This window comes from Mercenaria mercenaria, chromosome 10 (genome assembly GCF_021730395.1).
Source record: "Mercenaria mercenaria strain notata chromosome 10, MADL_Memer_1, whole genome shotgun sequence".
NCBI classification, from domain to species: domain Eukaryota; kingdom Metazoa; phylum Mollusca; class Bivalvia; order Venerida; family Veneridae; genus Mercenaria; species Mercenaria mercenaria.
In genome coordinates this window covers 2,582,054-2,602,170 of record NC_069370.1, presented here as the reverse complement: position 1 = coordinate 2,602,170, position 20,117 = coordinate 2,582,054, and the positions used below count along the sequence as shown (strand labels likewise).

At 34.7% G+C, this 20,117-nt stretch overlaps 1 protein-coding gene and 1 long non-coding RNA gene across 2 annotated transcripts; one reads left to right on the top strand and one right to left on the bottom strand.

Moving 5' to 3' along the window:
* Positions 1-725: 725 nt before the first annotated feature.
* On the bottom strand, positions 726-12,049 carry LOC123559905 (ATP synthase subunit g, mitochondrial-like). Its single transcript, XM_045352046.2, has 3 exons — positions 11,898-12,049; positions 2,098-2,258; positions 726-1,106 (listed from the first exon to the last, which is right to left on the bottom strand). Exons 1-3 carry the CDS (start codon positions 11,947-11,949, stop codon positions 963-965), a joined length of 357 nt encoding a protein of 118 aa, XP_045207981.2. The 5' UTR covers positions 11,950-12,049; the 3' UTR covers positions 726-962.
* Positions 11,983-14,427, top strand: LOC128559749 (uncharacterized). The gene is made up of 3 exons (XR_008372559.1): positions 11,983-12,122; positions 13,571-13,736; positions 14,083-14,427. It is a non-coding gene; the product is annotated as an uncharacterized LOC128559749 (long non-coding RNA).
* Positions 14,428-20,117: the final 5,690 nt, after the last annotated feature.

Genomic DNA, 20,117 nt, shown 5'->3' with positions numbered 1-20,117 from the left:
TCGAGTTATTTTATCATAAGTATAAATGTGATAAACATACTTTACCTAAGAAAATGTATAACTAACCAATATATTGTATTATATTCGTAAAATAATTGCATTAACAATTACATATATAGATTGAATTCATTAGAAATGCAAGTTTGAAAAATTATTATTACCTCCCTTTGCCTATCTTGGTTGCGCAACTATGATAGAATGGAAAAAAATGAAATTCAGAAGCTACATGCATTTTAAAACCCACCTTTTGATTCAGATTGTTAAATATTTGGTATATCTATCCAATGCGAATGTAAAACTCAGAATTATATGGAAATAAAATGAAATACCAAGCATTTTAAATATTTTCATATTAAAGGGAGTAATTACAAATTTTTATGAAAATCAATAAAGTATACATTTCTAACAGGGATCTAACTCTAAGTAATGGGTATTTTTGTTTCTTAAATAAATCTCTAACAGAATATACAAAAAGTAAAAAATGTCACTAAATTTTGCTTAAATGTGATTGACCACCTTTAAAATTTGAAATATATTTCAATCTCCTAATGACACAAACAAATATCTTCCATTTATCTGTCTTCCTATTAAGTTTTAATATCTGAATGGAAATCAGATTGTCTACTAACTAATACTTAGTATACGAAGTTGCATACAGACCAACCAATATAAACAGGACAATACACCCCTCTACTTTGAAGTTGGGCATAATAAACAAAAGTCAATATAGTTTATAAATTTATTCACTCATACTCAAAATTATAACCAAATGTTTATGTGAACCAATGAAACACTTGTATATAATTATTAAAACTGTTTTAACATCAAAGTACTTGTCTCTGGTAACAGCACTACTAAATTTAGCATCTTTTCATTTTTGCCGCTTTTTTTTAAATCCAAAAACAACAGTTCACGAAATGTTATAAATAAATGGTCTCAATAGTAACTAAAGCAGTCCTTGATTAATCATACGTGAAGCTGACATATGTAAAGACAGAGCCATCAGCTGGTACTGGATAACCAACCCAGGATCTCTTTCCGATGCACTCTCCAGCGAAAAACCACATTGCTACTTCAATCGCAACAAAAGTGTTCACTGTCGCTTGCTGAAAATATACAAGAAAATGTCGGTAAAACCAATGGATGCTCCCCGAAATATGATTGTTGAATATTAAAAGAACCATAGTGGAATTTATGAAGTTTTGATGAATTCCATCAAGTGGCTGCTGAGGAATAATCCAGACAAGAAATGGTACTATAGTATACTATGTTAAACAATCAAAGGGCAATAACTCGGCGAAAAATCATCCGACTACAATATGAAGATAATATGCGCATCTCCACTTGAGTGTGAAGCTTTCTATGCTGTTTAACTAAACTCCCAACACCAATGGTTGCTGAGAAATGCTACAGACAAGAATAATCAAAGGTCAATAACTCTATGAAAAATCATCCAATCAAAACATGAAGATGATACACGTATGTGCATCTCCTTTTGACAGTGAATATTCCTCTGAAGTTCTGCTAAATTCAAACCAGTAGTTGCTGAGAAATACTCCGAACAAGAATTGAGGGGCAGACAGACGGCAGCATAAAAACATATCTACTAACTATGCAAGATTCAGATTAAGTAATACCTCATTTTAATTATAAAGGCCTCCCAGGATGGTTGTATGATCTTTTTATCATTGAACATATCAATTCCATACCCCATAAAAAACATTGTTTTTCCCTGTGAAGAATTCTGGCCCATGAAAAATTATATTTTTTCTTGAAATTTTCAAATTTGTTTTATTTAGTTAAAATTATATTGCTTTTATGCTAATTTAAACAAAAATTTCCTGGAAGTTTTATAACAATCTGTCAACAGATTGGATAAAACTGAAATGTTAAAACTTTTTTGTGTCCAAAACAGCTGAAAATTAGTTCAAAAGACCTACAACAAAATCATTTTTTAAAATAGATTCAAAACTAGTCAGGTTTTTCCCAATTCAGACAAATTCAGAGGACACTTTCCAAATTTCGCCAGTGTCAGTGGCTTTCCGAAAATTATGAAAACACGTGACGTCTATCTACATAGTTGACTGCACAACTCACAGAAATTGTAAGATTTTTCCATGCTCCGTTCTGTGCTTTTGATACTAGAGATGCAGCTTCTGAGATGGCCCTTGGTATATCAGCAGGTGTTGGGGGCATCAACTCGACAGCTGCGTACTTCTTGATAATTGGCCATTTCTTTGAACTATAGTTCACTGTCCCTGTAAAACAGAATTACAGCATTTTTTTTCATGACTACTAAACATAATTATATTAATAAAAACAAAAGCTGCCTGCAAGACTGTGCACTAGAGTATTTGATAATTTTCATGATGAACAAGAAATGTACTTGGAAAGACTTGTGTATATTAAACTGAGTTATAGGTATTTTATAACAAAATACTACAAACTAAAATTTCATTACGGCTGCGGTTACTATATTGTCTAAATTTGCTTGATCTATTATCTATGTGATCATTTTAAGATATATCATAAACCAATTGTGCATTTTTTAGGCTTCAAACTGTTTCTTATGTGAATAACAGATTAGCATTAGACAATCCATGGTACATTTTCTTTATGCCGAGCAGTGAGCACTGGACTGGGTCTATATTGGTAAGCAACAAATTTAAATGTTCCAAAAGCTGTTGCTATGCGAAATTTTTAAAAAAATATCCATTGGCACAAAGGTCTTGCAACCATTTTTCTTATTCACACTGTGGTGCATACTAAAAATTGTCAATCAGTGCTATGTTGATCTGATAAGCAGGGGAAAACTTTGGAAAAGCATAACCATATTTTACACCGTATGTGTATTATGTTTAGTTGTATGGGTAAGAAAAACAATCCGCATGCAGTATATTTATATTTGAACGTACTCTAAGAAAATCATCATTGGATAAATCGGAGCTCCTTTAAATTTAAATTTTAAATTAAAAAAAACTTGGGTTTCTCCATTCACACGTATATTCACTGTCCTTGTTCTACATTCTGTAGCCTGGCATTAAAAAATAGTTCTAAATGCCAGGTTAGTTTGGTTTATGTTGAGGTCAAAGTTGATTCAATCACACTAAATTAAACTAGAAGATGCTTTTGCAAAAAAAAGCGCATGTCTTCCCCAATGCAAAGTGATATAGGCAAGAAGTCAGTAGGGGTCAGGAGCAAATGAGACACTGATGGTTGGCTGCAATTGGGATCATCTACTTGGCATGTCCAGTCATCCTGCTAAGTTTCAACACTCTTGGCCTAGTGGTTCTCAAGTCACTGTTCAGGCTCCTGTGACCTTGACCTTTGATCAAGTGACCCCAAAATAAATAGGGTTTCAACATTTTCAACATTCTAGGTCAAGTGGTTCTCAAGTTATTTTCCGGAAATTATTTCACATGACCAGGCCCCTTTGGCCTTGACCTTTAATAGACTGACCCAAAAATCGATAGGGGTCATCTATTCTGCATGTTCAATTATCCTTGAAGTTTAAACATTCTGGATCAAGAGGTTCTCAAGTTACTGATCTGAAATGGTTATCAATGTTCAGGCCCCTGTGACCTTGACCTTTAATGGAGTGACCCCAAAATCGATAGGGGTCATCTACTCTGCATGAGCAATCATCCTATGAACTTTCAACATTCTGGGTTGAGTGGTTCTCAAGTTACTGACCGGAAATTGTTTTCCATGTTCAGGCCCCTGTGACCTTGACCTTTAATGGAGTGACCCCAAAATTAATTGGGGTCATTTACTCTGCATGTCCAATTATCCTATAAAGTTTTAACATTCTGGGTCAAGAGGTTCTCAAGTTATTGATAGGAAAAGGTTTTCCATGTTCAGGCCCCTGTGACCTTGACCTTTGACAGAGTGATCCCAAAATTGATAGGGGTCATCTACTCTGCATGACCAATCATCGGATGATCCTATGAAGTTTCAACATTCTGGGTCATGTTGTTCTCAAGTTATTGACTGGAAATGTTTTTCAATGTTCAGGCCCCTGTGACCTTGACCTTTAATGGAGTGACCCCAAAAGCAATAGGGGTCATCTACACTACATGAACAATCATCCAATGTAGTTTCAACATTCTGGGTCAAGTGGTTCTCTAGTTATTAATCAGAAATGGTTTTCAATGTTCAGGCCCCTGTGACCTTGACCTTTGACCGAGTGACCCCAAAATCAATAGGGGTCATCTACTCTTCATGATCAATCATCCTATGAAGTTTCAACATTCTGGGTCAAGTGGTTCTCTAGTTATTGATCGGAAATGGTTTTCAATGTTCAGGCCCCTGTGACCTTGACCTTTGACAGAGTGACCCCAAAAACAATAGGGGTCGTCTACTCCAGCAGCCCTACAACCCTATCAAGTTTGAAGGTTCTAGGTCAAATGGTTCTCCAGTTATTGCTCGGAAATGAAGTGTGACGTACGGACGGACGGAAGGACGGCCGGACAGGGCAAAAACAATATGTCTCCCCCAGAGAGGGGGAGACATAAATAAATCAACACCTTTGATCTAAATTTAAGATTTAATTACAGGTGTCATAAAGCTTAGTCAGAACATTGTGTGAAAATTGGAGAAGGGATTTTTTTCTCCTTCGGAGCGAATCAGGCAATTGTTATATTAGAACTCGGGCCTTTTTTTTTCATCAATTTTGGAATGCCACCGATACCGGTGGAACTGGGAAAATGCTCTCTGAAGTAGTCTTTATTGGGACAATTTGCAAATTACCAAAATCTACATAAATGTGTTTTTGTGTGTAATATTAATGAATTGCATTTCAGTCATTGTTCAACAGTATTATAATTTACCTAAATAGAAATACAAATTAGCAAAACTATCTTAAAACAGCAAAAACCCTAAAAGGTATAATCATTTGGGAATTTTAAATTCAACTTTGGGGAAAAAAACCATACTTTTTTGCATTGGAATTATCTCCTTTTACCTGAGGTAGATTTATAGGGGGAAAAAGCCCTGGAACTAAGGTCACAATAGTATAACTGTACCAATAATATCTAGTGGTTTTGTTCTATGTAAACAATTGTTTAAAAGTAATATGACATCCACTGTGTTACACAGAGATATATCATAACTGCATGCTAGCCACATTTCATGAAGGGCCAGGTCAAGACATATTAATAAAATAATGGCTTAAACTATTACATCTAATGAAAGTACCGCTGTTTTGTAATTTATCAATTATTTTAAGCAGTGAACGATAATTTTCATGCAATGTTTAGGTTCCTGATCTATAATCATTCAAGTCATTTTCATTATATTTCTCAATATTTCTACTTTTTGTAAAGTGTTAGGCTGTCACAATAGGCTGCTTACGCATTACCACAAAATGCACTCATTCCAGTTGCCTAAATCATAAGTCACTTAAATCACTATGGAAATGGACAGTATTAGTATGTGTTATATTAATAAAAATCAGTTTTGACCAGTTCCTTATGACCATCACTAATTAAGAGATTAATGTCTTGTTTTATCCCTTTGATCTGGGAAGAAGATAGATTTTTATCATTGCTCCAGCTTTGATGTACCCCTTCAAGGCCTTATGGTAATTTCCTGTTTCATCCCTTTGATGTATAGGAGAGATCGTGTTTGTATACAAATCCGTGTTTGTATACAAATCCGTTGTATTTTCTATTTTTAGAACAGATAAGACAGTCATCCGGTGGGCAGACACCGAACGTCCATTTTTTTTGTAAACAGTGATGTTTTTCTACAGTCAAGGGTGTAACTGTTTTAAGTTATGTAACCTATTTCAGTTACTTTTTCAAGCATTTTATAACCTGTATTAGTTATAAAATATAGTTAACTGAGGTAAGTTATTCAAAAAAAGTCTTTTTGCTGTTCTCACAAAGTGACCTTTACAGTGAAATTAGTAGCAAACTGAGGCTAATCAAATTCTCTTTTAGTCTGAGCATGACCTGATAAGCATAATGAGATAATAATGAGATATTAAGAGTTTTATAGCTTTAAAGCTTCTGCGTAAAACTTTATCAGCCTTGCGTAAAAATTTTTACTGCATAGCTGGAAAGATAAAAGGTCAAGTATTCAGGAAATAATTGCATTAGTCACATTCAAAATGAGGAATTGGCACAGCAGGGCTTTGTAATATTTCATGATAACTGAAACAAGTTATGAAATTTTAACCAATAACTCAAATGGGTTATAAACTGCGATAACCTGAAACAGTTACACCCCTGACTGTTCTAACAGCCTAAACTTTCTTAAAACACAAATTATATCAATATTTTTTTGATCAGTGGAAAGGTTATAAAACAAGCAATTTATTAATTACTTTTAATTATTATTTCGAAATAAAATGGATTAATTATGAATGCTCAAGTTACAGTGTTTTTCTAAAAGTTTTGAACATCACTAAGCCGCTATTAAAATTATATGTCATTTAAAACGGATATTCATTTTAAAAAGATATTTGAATATGAAAATATGAAAATTGTCAATTTTTCAAAACTTTTTGAATTTTGAAAATCCATAAATTTGCGAAAAAATTATTAAAAATTAAAACTTCCGATCCCATACACAAACAATGTAAAAACATTTGTTTTGCCCACCACTAGGTAAACAGATGTTAATGTGTGACGTCACGGCGATCTCTTCTATGCCTTCAGGGTCTTATGATATTTGGAAGTGAGACAATTGCCAGGGTTAGAATTTAAAAGTTTTTTGCACTTGCAAATTTTTGCTATTTATCAACTTCAGTTGCTATTTGTTCAACTTTTTTCTACATACAAGGCTCTATCCTCTATAACACTACCGGTAAGCCTGTGTAGTACAAAACGTTTTTTTCCATCAAATATCGTATGCGCGCACACCAGTATTACAGTGCTGCATAATCAAAATCTGCAAACAGTCCACGCACTATGTAAAAACATCATCAATTGGTGCATACTGTGTTTAACATCATCATTAAATATATATTTACAGCAGATCGAAATTGAAAGTTAAAGAAATTAAAACCATCGAAATTTCTACTTGAGATTTTGCGAGTTTGGGCAAAAGTCACTCGCATTTTGCGAGTATGCGAGCTTAAATTCGAACCCTGGTTGCATGCACATTATTGTTATTTGCATGTCAGTTGAAAAAGGGATTCATCATTAATGTCACTTTAATTATCCTATTCCTTATTACATATGCACAAACTTATAATCCATAAAATGTGAAACCTTAAACATTTCATCAAAACAATTTTCGACTCGAGGGACATTTCTTTTTTAGAAATCAATTGCAACAAAAATACATAGAATAAAGTATATGTTTTCAACTTTATTCCTATGACTTTTATACTAAAAGTACATTGACACTGATATCAACATACAAATATAAGAATTACATTACACAAAGTCAGTTTTAGTAAGAGTATTTGAAAAAAAATCAGCTTATTAATATAAGAAATTTCTTATATTTCATTATTTGTGATTTATTGTTTGTTTTCTTTTTATCCGGTTCAAGACACTTAAAAAACAAGAGGGCCAAGATGGCCCTAGGTCGCTCACCCGAGAAACACTATAACAGTGTAAACATGTTTAACCTAGTGATTTCATGAAAACAAATATTGTGGTCAATTTTCATTAAGATTGGACTAAAAATGTGGTCTATTGAGTTTAAACAAGTATTTTCATAGATATGACCTAGTGACCTAGTTTTTGATCCCAGATGACCCATTTTCTAACTCGGCCTAAATTTCATCAAAACAATCATTCTGACTAATATTCATGAAGATCAATTGAAAAATACAGCCTCTATCGCACACACAAGTTTTTTCCTTGATTTGACCTAGTGACCTAGTTTTTGACCCAAGATGACCCATTTTCGAACTCAGCCTAGAATTTATTAAAGTTATCATTTTGACTTAATTTCAGGAAGATCTATTGAAAAATACAGCCTCTATGGCATATACAAGTTTTTCCTTTGATTTGACCTAGTGACCTACTTTTTGATCCCAGATGACCCATATTCAAACTTGACCTAGATTTCATCAAGGCAATCATCCTGACCAAAATTCATGAAGATTAATTGAAAAATACAGCCTCTATTGCATACACAAGGTTTTTCCTTGATTTGACCTAGTGACCTAGTTTTTGACCCCAGATGACCCCTTTTCGAACTCGGCCTTGATTTCATCAAGGTAATCATTCTGACCAATATTCATGAAGATCAGTTGAAAAATACAGCTTCTATCGCATACACAAGGTTTTTCTTTGATTTGACCTAATGACCTAGTTTTTGACCCAAGATGACCCCTTTTCAAACTCGGCCTAGATTTCATTAAAGTTACCATTTTGACTTAATTTCAGGAAGATCTATTGAAAAATACAGCCTCTATGGCATATACAAGCTTTTCCTTTGATTTGACCTAGTGACCTACTTTTTGATCCCAGATGACCCATATTCGAACTAGACCTAGATTTCATCAAGGCAATCATTCTGACCAAAATTCATGAAGATTAATTGAAAAGTACAGCCTCTATCGCATACACAAGGTTTTTCCTTGATTTGACCTAGTGACCTAGTTTTTAACCCCAGCTGACCCGTTTACGAACTCGGCCTAGATTTCATCAAGGTAATCATTCTGTCCAATATTCATGAAGATCAGTTGAAAAATACAGCCTTTATCGCATACACAAGGTTTTTCTTTGATTTGACCTAGTGACCTAGTTTTTGACCCCAGATGACCCATTTTCAAACCCTGCCTAGATTTCTTCAAGGTATTCATTCTGACCAAGTTTCATGAAGATCAGTTGAAAAAATACAGCCTCTATCGCATACACAAGTTATATGTTGACAGACAGACGACGGACGACGGACATTGAGTGATCAGAAAAACTCACCTGAGCATTGCTCAGGTGAGCTAAAAAAATAGTTAAAAAAATAATTTTAGTTTAACAGGTATCTGATGAGATCTAGGTTTGTATTCGGTCTTCGTTTTGTGCTCATATTTGACATATTTGTATGACTAAATCTAATATTTTCTTTAAATTTGTTATGTATTTTTTCCTATGTTTTTATATGTACAATACAAAGTGAGAACGTGCCGGGGAATTGATAATACACTGTACACAACATGTCACTTCTTCCAGACCGTTTTGACAAGCTAATAAATCAATAATTTGGTATAATTTGACAAATACTTGAAAATTTATACTACAGCGACTAGGGGTGCGTACCGGTTCTCGATATGTATCGAATACCGGTATTTAGGGTTCGATCGATACATCAGATCGAACGTTCCTGTTTTGATCAAAATATCGATCAAAAGCTAACTACATGGTAAATGGCCTCATTACCATAGATACCTATGTACAATGCGCAGTTTCTTTACCCCCCCCCCCCAAACAAAATCAATTTCATATAAATTTAAAAGTATTTTGATTATTTTTTTTTGGGGGGTGAGGGGGGGGGGGGGGGGGGTTTAACGCCGTTTTTCAACAGTATTTCAGTCATGTAACGGCGGGCAGTTAACCTAACCAGTGTTCCTGGACTCTGTACCAGTACAAACCTGTTCTCCGCAAGTAATGCCAACTTCCCCACATGAATCAGAGGTGGAGGACTAATGATTTCAGACACAATGTCATTTATCAAATAGTCACTGAGAACATACGCCCCGCCCGAGGATCAAACTCGCGACCCCGCGATCCGTAGACCAACGCTCTTGCCTACTGAGCTAAGCAGGCGGGTACTATTTTGATTAAAGAAATATTAATAAATTACAAAATTTATGATACTAATTAAAGATCGAGTATTATCTTTAACCGAGATCAAACTGTGAACAACAAAATTGACAGAGGTGACATGCTAAATGCTGGTAATTACTGGCTATTTGATCGTAACAAAAAGACTATCACACCTTTTGTTATTGGTTTGAATTGAGAAGCTCATGTCATTTTGAAAGATACCATTCCCAAATATTGAATCAGCTGCTAGTTATTTCTTCAAAATAGTTAATTAAAAAAAGGTAAAACAACAATTCTAACATGCTTGCCTGTTCCTAAAGAAAAACGTATCCAAGTCCTGTGATTTGTCTCAGAATAGACCGACCTTAAAAGTGATAAATCAATAGTAGTAATAAAGTTCATATTGCATTACTGTAATGGTCTTGTACTCTGTTATTATTCTGTTAGAAAATATCATACGATATATCGAATATCGATCATTTTGTATCAATACAAATATCGTATCGATCATTTTGACCGATACGCACCCCTTATAGCGACTGCAGATAATAAAATCAACTAAATGAACAAAGTATCTTGATCTGTTTTATTTGAAAAAAACATCATAGCACACACCGCACAATCGCTAGGTTCTGCTTTCACCTCTTCAAATTATATTTGCACTATGGGTTGCAACAGAAGTGACGTCATGCCGACCTGATCAATTGAAACAGAAGTTATTGTATGATTGAGACATGTGCTCAGTTTGTTTTAAATGGCGAAAATATATTGGCTGGGGGGATTGAGCGGGGGAAGGGTGCTGACCCCCAAGTGTCTATCTATCTATCTATTTATACTGCAGCGCTCCTCTCTGCGAGTATTATGTGCAGCTCTGCGCGCCTGTACAAGAAGTTAAAAGTAGATTGGACAGAAGGATAAAAGTAATACACAGTGTGTATTGCAGTATAAATACAGTTGATAGTGTTAAAAACAAGAAGGATTTACAGATAAAAGCAGTTTAAAAACAGGTCTATCATGTTAAGCATTTTGTACAAGTTTGGTCACACCCTGTTTAAACTAATTCAGGGTGGGGGCTTGCACAAGTTGTACTGGAAGGGCATTCCAAAGTACTATGGTGGCTGGGAAGAAAGAGTACTTATAGTAATTACAGGGAGTGAGGATCTGAGTATAGGAGTGGGGTGGCTGACATAGGGGGGGGGAGTGGCACAGCAACCAAACCATTCACTATCTTGTAGAACATAAGGAGGCATGAATCAGATCTCCCATCTTCAAGGGTACGCCATCTCAGCTGACCTAGCATGTTTGTGACACTGCTGTAAGGGGAGTAGTCATGATTTACCCATCGCGCTGCCCTCCGCTGAATCATTTCAATCTGGCGGATGTTTTGTTGGGTGTAAGGGTTCCAAACACAGCTAGCATATTCTAGCTGTGGCCTGACTAGTGATTTATAAGCTACTTCTCGAACTTTTGGGTTCTTGCATGGGATGTTTCGTTTAATGAAGTTTAGTGTTCGGGTAGCTTTGGACGTGACTAAATTGATGTGTTTATTCCAATTTAGATCTGAGGATATAGTGACCCCAAGGTACTTTGCATCAGGAACTGTTTCCAAGACTTGGCCATGGAGTGTGTACTTTGATTTAAAAGGCTTTTTTGACCTTGTTGTGTTCATAACAGTGCATTTTGAGGGGTTGAGCTTCCATGTCCTACTTACTTTCCCATATCTGTAACCTATTTAAGTCTTGCTGGAGGATGTTTTCTTCTTACAGTTAAGTAGACAGCAGTGTCATCGGCGAATAACCGAACCTGTGAAATAAGATTTTCAGGCAGGTCATTAATGTAGAGTAAGAATAGAAGGGGGCCTAGGACGGTGCCCTGTGTCTGCTGGAACTCTAGCCACTTCCATAATTTTTATTTCACTTTTTCTTTTCTGCCTAATTCTTATATTCCAGAAAGTGTGCTATAAATGAAAACACCAAAAGAAAATTACATATCTTATTATGCCAAGACGGGAGGACGAGCACTACCCAAGAGATTACCCCACCCACTAAAATTCTACAGTGACCTTGGGCATTTTACGGATTGTTTATACAAGTTCAACATGTATATGGTAGACAATAACTAAACAATAAAATTTGTTCAATATACTGTATGATATTTAAAACACATGCGTACTAGTATAGGCATTAGTGAGCTTTGTCGCTTGCCGTCCAAAAAATGCGGCCATGTTGTTACAGCTACGCTTGATTTACATGAAGTGCGGTTCTCCTACGTAGGTCATTGGCCACTAAAAGTAACAGGAGTGATACTAGAAGGTAGCAGGGTACACTTTCGAATTTTGGCCCCCGTCAATATTTGTTATAAAGAGAACATCGTGGTTTTGGATGTCTGTAAATTAAGGTGAGATATAATGATTATTATTTCTTTAGAAAATTTATACAGCCGATACATGTAAAATTCTGATGTCAGTTGGAAAACTAACTGCTGGTAGCTTTGTATGATCAATGAGACACCATTTCGCGGAAAACTTCAATTCACGGAAGGGTTCTGTGCTTGTTGATTGATACTCAGGAACATTTTCGTTATTTTCTGAAAAAACGAGCTGGATGGGCCCCCATTCCGTTTATGTCCTGACGTTCAGTAAGGACTATTAAATTAAGAAATGCAATAAAATTGGACATCGTTCTTGCAGCGGGATCATTGTGGACTGTTCAAAAGGTGCAAAATTGATGATTTTGGCACGCTATTTTTCATGGATGATGTAAACCTTTTGCTTTGATAACTTTCTTTATTCTTGTATGAGAATCCTGATCTTGCCATTAATTAAAAGCATAAAACATGCACGCAATTTATAAAATGGCCACCCAAATTTTGCTCATAGGGGAAGTGCAATATTGCGACTCGCTACATGTAAGACCGTCCGTGCCCAAAATTTTCGCATCTAAGTGTACCTTGCTACCTTAAGAAACAAAGTCTCAAATATGTAATATTTATCAAATTTTCACTGTAGATCATTTTTGCAGCTTCAGTTTATTCTCGTTCAAGTTTAGTCCAGACAATTCAATTTCAATCAAAGTACTGAAAGTACAGAAAGTATGCGACCATAAAACAAGAGGGTCATTGACCCTAAAGCGCTCACCTGTGTACAAGGCTTCAAGTGTGTCTGTATAATTTACAAGTGCAGAGTTAGGTTTCTTCTATGTTAGCCTATATTATATACATTTCACACACATTTTTGACCCTAGGACAATAATTTGAACAATTACGGTAGACAGTAAAACTCTGATATCACATGCCAAATATCAACCCTGTAAACATGAAGTAATTGGGCCAACGACGGAAAACCGTCAAAGGATAATTGTATATTATAAATGATTAATAAGTAGTGTAAATACTGCTGTTGGGCCAACGTTGAACCAACTTTAAATTTCAGTCACAGATTCTCTGCATTGGCCCGATATTGATTTTCAGGGAAAGACTTATACAGAGAAAACATCGTTGGCCCATAAGAAGTAATAATATAATAATTGTATATTTTACAGGTCACTGTATTATCACAAGCCCCCACAGGTATACACAGGTTGTGTAGGTGTAACATGCAATATTTAATTAATAATTAAACACTTCTATGCACCAATTCCTAATCAGTTAAATTTCGACTAATTAGACTTAAAACTTATCTGCAGCCGTAATGATATGTTGAACTATTTCAAATCTACTACCTTGAAAAAATTGTGAAAAAAAGTATTGAAAAAAAACCACAAAAAAAAACAACTACTAACTCTATAATATATATCTAATTTTATACAATCATAAAATGTTTACAATAAATCTGTTGAATATTCCAGAACATGAACTCTCGTTAACCCGAGTTATGTAAGAAATCCCAGAAAATGTGGTTAATTTTACTCTCCAGGCCAGATATCTAGCTTTATAGACATGTGAAGTAAAGGAAACTATTATACATGTGATAGTTCTAGATTTAACAAAAACCCGGTCTTCCAGCTATAAACTGTAAGTAGAAGTTTTTTAAAAATACTTTTTGATAAAGTTGTGGAATCTTATAGAGAATTTCTTTTTATATCCTGTATGCATGTTATATCCATGTGACTTGAACATATGTTAAATACTTATATTTAAAGCTGGCGGATGGCACTTGTGTTGAGTATTAAATTCTGTAAATAAAATAACTCATATTCTCGTTAATTCTAACATATTTTTCTCGGTTAAATACAGACAAAAATTAATTTCATACATTTTACGCAAGTTTATGTCCAGAGGTTTAAGTGCATTTCTTTAGTTATTGTTATCAATTTGACGTAGATGGTTTAATCAACATTATGATTTTTGTTTTTTACAGGGTGCTGTTCAAGAGAGTAATAATTGAGTGCCTAGTACTGTGGTGCACAGGAAAAAATAAAAATATAAAAAGCTGCAACTTCAGTGAGAAAAGAAAACAAAAAAAACAGAACTTGGATATATAATGAGTTAATATACAGACATTCACTTTAGTAGGACTTAATCAGTGACTGAAAAAAGAAAAATGTTTAGATTTATAAAAGACTGGAATCAATATTTTACATGTTGTAGTGATGAAATATTCTGTTATTATTTCTTCAGGAAAATTGCAAACAATCTTTAAATCAAGATTTCTTTTTGTTAAATGTTAACAAAATCACAACTATTTGAAAATAAAATATGTATTAAATAATGCTAGTTTTAGTCTTTTTTTTTCAATTTCGTAATCGTTGGGATAGCGTTGGCATCCATATAGGGCCGACAAAGAAACAGAGTTGGCCCAACGTTGGACCAACCATGATAGACGAAAAAATGCTGTTGGCCCAATGGAGGGCCAACGATGAGTGTAGGATATCAGTTGTTGGCCCAGTGGAGGGCCTACGATGAGTGTAGAATACCAGTCGTTGGGCCAACAGTGTACCAACCGTTGGGCCAACGTTGCGCCAATTAGCAAAATGGCGTTGGGCCAACGTTGGAAATCTTCGTTGGGCCAACGAAGAGTCTGCCGTTGGCCCAACGTTGGGCCAACGCATGTCTGCTATCTTGGAAGGTTCTAGAAGATAGCTATTATTGATTCAGAGAAGAAGATTTTCAAAGTTTCTTATATATAAGCCTATAGTAAGTACATGTCACACACAGGGGCGTGGCCATTTTTGACCTTAGGGCAATAACTTGGACAAGTATGGTAGAGAGTCAAACCCTTATATCACATGCCAAATATCAAAGCCCTAGAGAAAAAGATGTTTAAAGTCTGATAGCTGAAATCCTATTTTTAAACAAAAAGACCCATATGTTCAATGAACCCGCACCTTTGAACAACTTTGAAAGAGATCATTTGTGTTAAGTTTCATCAAAGTCCATTCAGTGGTTTTTGAGGAGACGTTGTTTAAAGAAATTGTTGATGAAAAGTGACCACGCCCTCTGGCGGCCATATTTTTGACGAATCAGAAAAAATTGAACATTTTTTGAAGAAGATCACACAAGGACCATTTGTGTGGAATTATTTTAAAATAGGTCTAACAGTTTTATACAAGAAGATTTTCTAAGTTTCCACTATATACATATAAGGAAAAGTGACGACGCCCTCTGGCGGCTATGTTTTTTGACGAATCGGAATAATTTGAACAATCTTGGAAGAGGGTCACACAACATTTGTGTAAAATTATTTTTAAATCGGACTAGTAGCTTCACACAAAAAGATTTTTAAAGTTTCTGCTATATACATATAGGGAAAAGTGAGCACGACCTCTGGCGGTCAAGTGTTTTGAACAATCTTGGTAAAGGGTCACACAATGACCATTTGTGTGAAATTATTTCAAAATCGAGCAGTTTTACACAAGAAAATTTTTAAAGTTTCCACTATATACATTTATGGAAAAGTGATCACGCCCTCTGGCGGCCATGTTTTTGACGAATCAAATTAATTTGAACAATCTTGGCAGAGGCTGACATAAGGACCATTTGTGTGAAATTATTTCAAAATCGGACCATCGGTTTAGGAGGAGATGTTGTTTGAATCTTTTTCTATTTTTAGCTCTGGTGCCCCTATGTGCAACCAAGCGGAACCGTTTGAACAAATTTGGTAGAGAACCATCCAAGGAACCTCTACACCAAGTTTCATCAAAATCCATACAGTGGTTTTGGAGGAGATATCGTTTAAACACAATTGTTGACGACGGAAGACTTGACGGACGGACCGACGAACGGACGCACGACGGACGACGGACACAGCGTGATCACAATAGCTCACCATGAGCACTTTGTGCTCAGGTGAGCTAAAATGAATGAAAACTGTGCGGGAAGGATAAGTTTGCAACATCTGAAATATTATGGGCTTTCCATATTCAACTAAGCCTAGTTAATCCAATGGCTTTAATAGAGACTTGCACGTAAATGCGAATTTTATACCAGAGGCGAAGTTTTTGTACACTGATAGGCTTCGTCGCACATAAATATGGAATATCTGAATTTAGCTAATTCTCACCGAGAGAAAATATATATGACAGATACATCGGCAACAACATTGCGTGTGTATTGCAAATTCCACTAACCTAAATCTCAAATAGTTGTATAAAACCTTGATATTTAGATTGCTGGTCAAAGCAGTAAGATAACAAAATGCCACGATGGAAGAGGACATACACAGTCCTATGCACAAGGTACAATGTTCCTGAAAATATCTCTTTCCCAGCATTAAATCAGGATTTCACGGTACTGAGAAGATTATGATAAATCTAATTAATAAGGGCCATCCGTTAATTGGTACCACATGGTCCATACAGTAGATTATAGACATCAGTTTGCTGACACATCTGATTCCATATCTATATAACTATTGATACTGGAGAAATAGTACATCTGTGGGACATGTTAGAAAATTATTTACATTATATAAGTACAAAGAGTTTGAATAATATGTAACGAAGAAAAAGTATAATAATGATTAATATTTTGCAGCCCGTACATTAATAAACATAATTTCTAAAATGTGAAAAGATGTGCAAAGTTTTTATAATTTGGCCTAGTAACCAGTTCTAATTTATGTAATAGAAATAACCCTAAACCCTGTATTGAATGAATTTTCTAAATTTCACTAGAGGATACTTAAGATTTGTAATGCATTTGCCTTTTATAAAACTTGAAAAAAAAAGTTTTAAAGTAATATAATTGAATGAAAAAAACACTATGTACTTGATACTTTTCCCCAAAATTGGACAATCCACCCCGTAGAAAATTTCCAATTTGACCAGGGGACTTTTCCCCACAAAATAAACCCTAGTAAAAGCCCTGGTTATATGATGTCGCGAATTATTACATGAGCGTATAACTTTGTTGTCATGTTCAGATAAATCAAAACTGGTTCTGCTAAATATTTTTCTGATAAATATAATTTCTTAAATAACACTCGTGCAACATATATACATGTATTATTATTTTACTTTGTGACTCAAATAACTTGAACAATAGGAATTATATACAGAATATCTCTTTATTTTATTGTAAGATTGAAATAAATAAAGAGTATGCTCTGTTCTGTTCAACCAGATGCAAAATTTTAAAACTATATATTAATAACCAGTGAATGCCACTTTGATCATACATGTAAAACAAATTTTCTTTTATTTTCATGTTTTTCATGTTTTTACTAAATTTTACACACGCTGTATCTATAGTTTCTTATGGGCAAATGTTATAATGATGTTTTACTATATTTACAGTAAGAACTGAAAACATACAAATTAACATAAATGTGGCAGTTAATTAAAAGCAGTAGGGTAAACAGTATCACAACTTTCCACAGTCTACCCAGTGGGAGATCATTGATCTGCAAGTGTTTTATTGCCTGTTAATTATTAATCCCTTATTATCAGTTATAATGCATATTAGATACACTTGCTATTTTTTAGCAAGGCAGTGTACCTTGTGCAAAGGGGTATACAAGTACTACTAAAGTTTTGAATAACGCGTTGTCTTTGCCAGAAGTAAAATGAAACCTATTCCAGAATGAAATTATATCGGAGGACCTCATGAACACTTAAATGATATAAGTTAAATGATATAGGTTAATATATATCGGATACTTTCATCCTGCTTTTGATGTTATGATGACAGGCAATTATGTTGCTTGTCGATGATTACCTTGATTTACTGACAATACTTTAACAACATTACAACGTTTTGCTTAGACTTGCATCAGTCGTTAGAGTCATTAAATGTAAAGCACTTGGCCATAAAATCAATCCTCTCTAATAGCACTTTCTGAAAAAATTTACAATATCTCTTACCTCTGACTCTAACGTGTTGAGATGAGCCTAGAGAGAAAATGGTTTTCTGAGAAAATATCAGTGTCAGTACGAAGAAAGAATAAACTTTATTACAGATTGCTTGATCTCAACAGACTTTGTAAGTCTACGTTTTGCTTTAAAGATAGCAGTTTTGTGGGTTTTTTTCGATTTGAATGTTTAACACCTGTAAATTACTACTGTAGGCCCTATTTCTGGTAATTTTCCAAAGGCAATGTTGTTATGTTAATTCCCCCTGCTAGGATTTCTTAAATCATTTAAATAAGCGGAAGAATTTTCAAAAATGACAAAGATTAATGAGCATTTAAACATTTGATCAAAATGGCGGTCATTTTGTTTCCATGGCAACATAAAAACAAAATGGCGGATTAATTAAATTTCTAGATTCATATTTGAACTGTATTTACTGATTGCTGTAAAAGAACTTCTTTTCTTTTTCCAGCTGCGCCCTCGTGAAATTATTACGGCCCGTAGTGTATAAATAGCAGTAAAACACGGTTTTGCTCTAAGTTATTTATTAAATATGCAGAGCTTGACATTCTTTTAATTGGCAATCAAATCGAGCCATGTTAGAATGTTATTTCTAGAAAGAACACCTTATGATGCACTAATTCCATCAGCGACATCTGGTTGGTCAAGTACATTGACAAATAGCCTACACATTTCCAGGATCTAAAATTGATCATTTAACCTTGTATGGTCAATTTTCAAAAATGGCCTCTGTGACGACCAAAGCAAGTGTAAAATGTCTGTCACAAACTGACATACGGGCCTCAATGTATCTGTAGTTTAAATGCAGGTATTGCATCATCTTTTTGTTAATTTTTGAGTTATTGAGGTAAATGTCAGATTTTACGCATAAAATACCTCTCATGTTTTTCTGTATTTCATAACTTTAATTTCCATGTAAATTTTATTAAATTCGGTTCAGTAATAAGAAAGTTGATATTTTTCAAACTTCAGTAATTCATTTTTTTTATCCCCAAAACCACTATAACGGGCCTTAAATTGTCCAATTCAAATCCGCGCCAAAGTAGACGGATTTCCCGGCTATATCGTGATTCCCGTGAAAATGTAAATAGAGTTCACGCCTATGCCGTGAGTCCCGTGAAATCCAATATTTGGAGGGACATAACCCTACAAATAGACTGGACTAGATATCTTTAGGGCACACCATTTTCGACATTAGATGAAATTATGTCACCTTGATTTTTCTTGGTAGAACATTTTGCTCGATCGAGCTTCTTCCACCAGACGACTTTTTACCTGGTGATGATGTCATGACCCGTTAGTTCAATACCCGAGGTTCGCTTTAGTGGTCTCGTCTGGATGTGATTTTCCCAGCGCAGAGCTTTCGTCCCATGGTTGTACCTTAACCGCAAAGACGCTGATTTTTGTAGTCAACTGAGACAGCTCGGGGATACAAACACCTACCAACATGGGGAGCCAAAAAGAGTCAACGTTTTCATTGTTTAACGGGACTTTATTTCAAGATATGTGTTTAGTGCTAAGTTTGAAGTAAAAGGAAACACCTGTAAAACGTCACAATGGAAATGAACTGTAATTTATAGGACTGTACATCTTCTAGAAAGCAAATACTGAGCTCAGAGTTTTTTGGGGTTTTTTTAGTTTTCTTTTCATTCTTTTCTTCTAATAAGTTTTTATTTCATTCATTGTAAATAATCATTTTCTGTAATTAAACTTGTAAATATTGTAATGAGTGTTAAGTTGTTCCGATAGTTGCTGTCCATCCTGTCACAATAGAGAGTTTGAGATTTCAACCGTCGCCTTCCCCTTCAACGTCTCTCATATATATTTGGGGTAACACGTCACCGATTTGCGTGTATTTTATTTATATCAGACGTTCCATGTAATATTAAGTAAGCCTAAGAATTCTCTTTATTACTATGTGAAACAAAAAGCTTTGTTTCAGGATTTCTGCTTATTAAGTTATTCGATTATCCATATGTATAATTAGACTACATTTGATGCGAAACACTATCAATAAGTATTAGAATAATGAAGTTTTGTATGGCTAATAATTTTAACTAAATACATTGAAGTGAACCTGGAA

Bases quoted from the DNA above. Each gene is read 5' to 3' on its own strand.
- LOC123559905 (XM_045352046.2), bottom strand. From the start codon at position 11,949: ATGGCCGCATTTTTTGGACGGCAAGCGACAAAGCTCACTAATGCCTAT. The intron at 2,259-11,897 runs GTACGCATGTGT...TCTGTTTTACAG, and splicing joins GCTCACTAATGCCTATACTA to GGACAGTGAACTATAGTTCA. The intron at 1,107-2,097 runs GTGAGTTGTGCA...GTATATTTTCAG, and splicing joins GGAAAAATCTTACAATTTCT to CAAGCGACAGTGAACACTTT.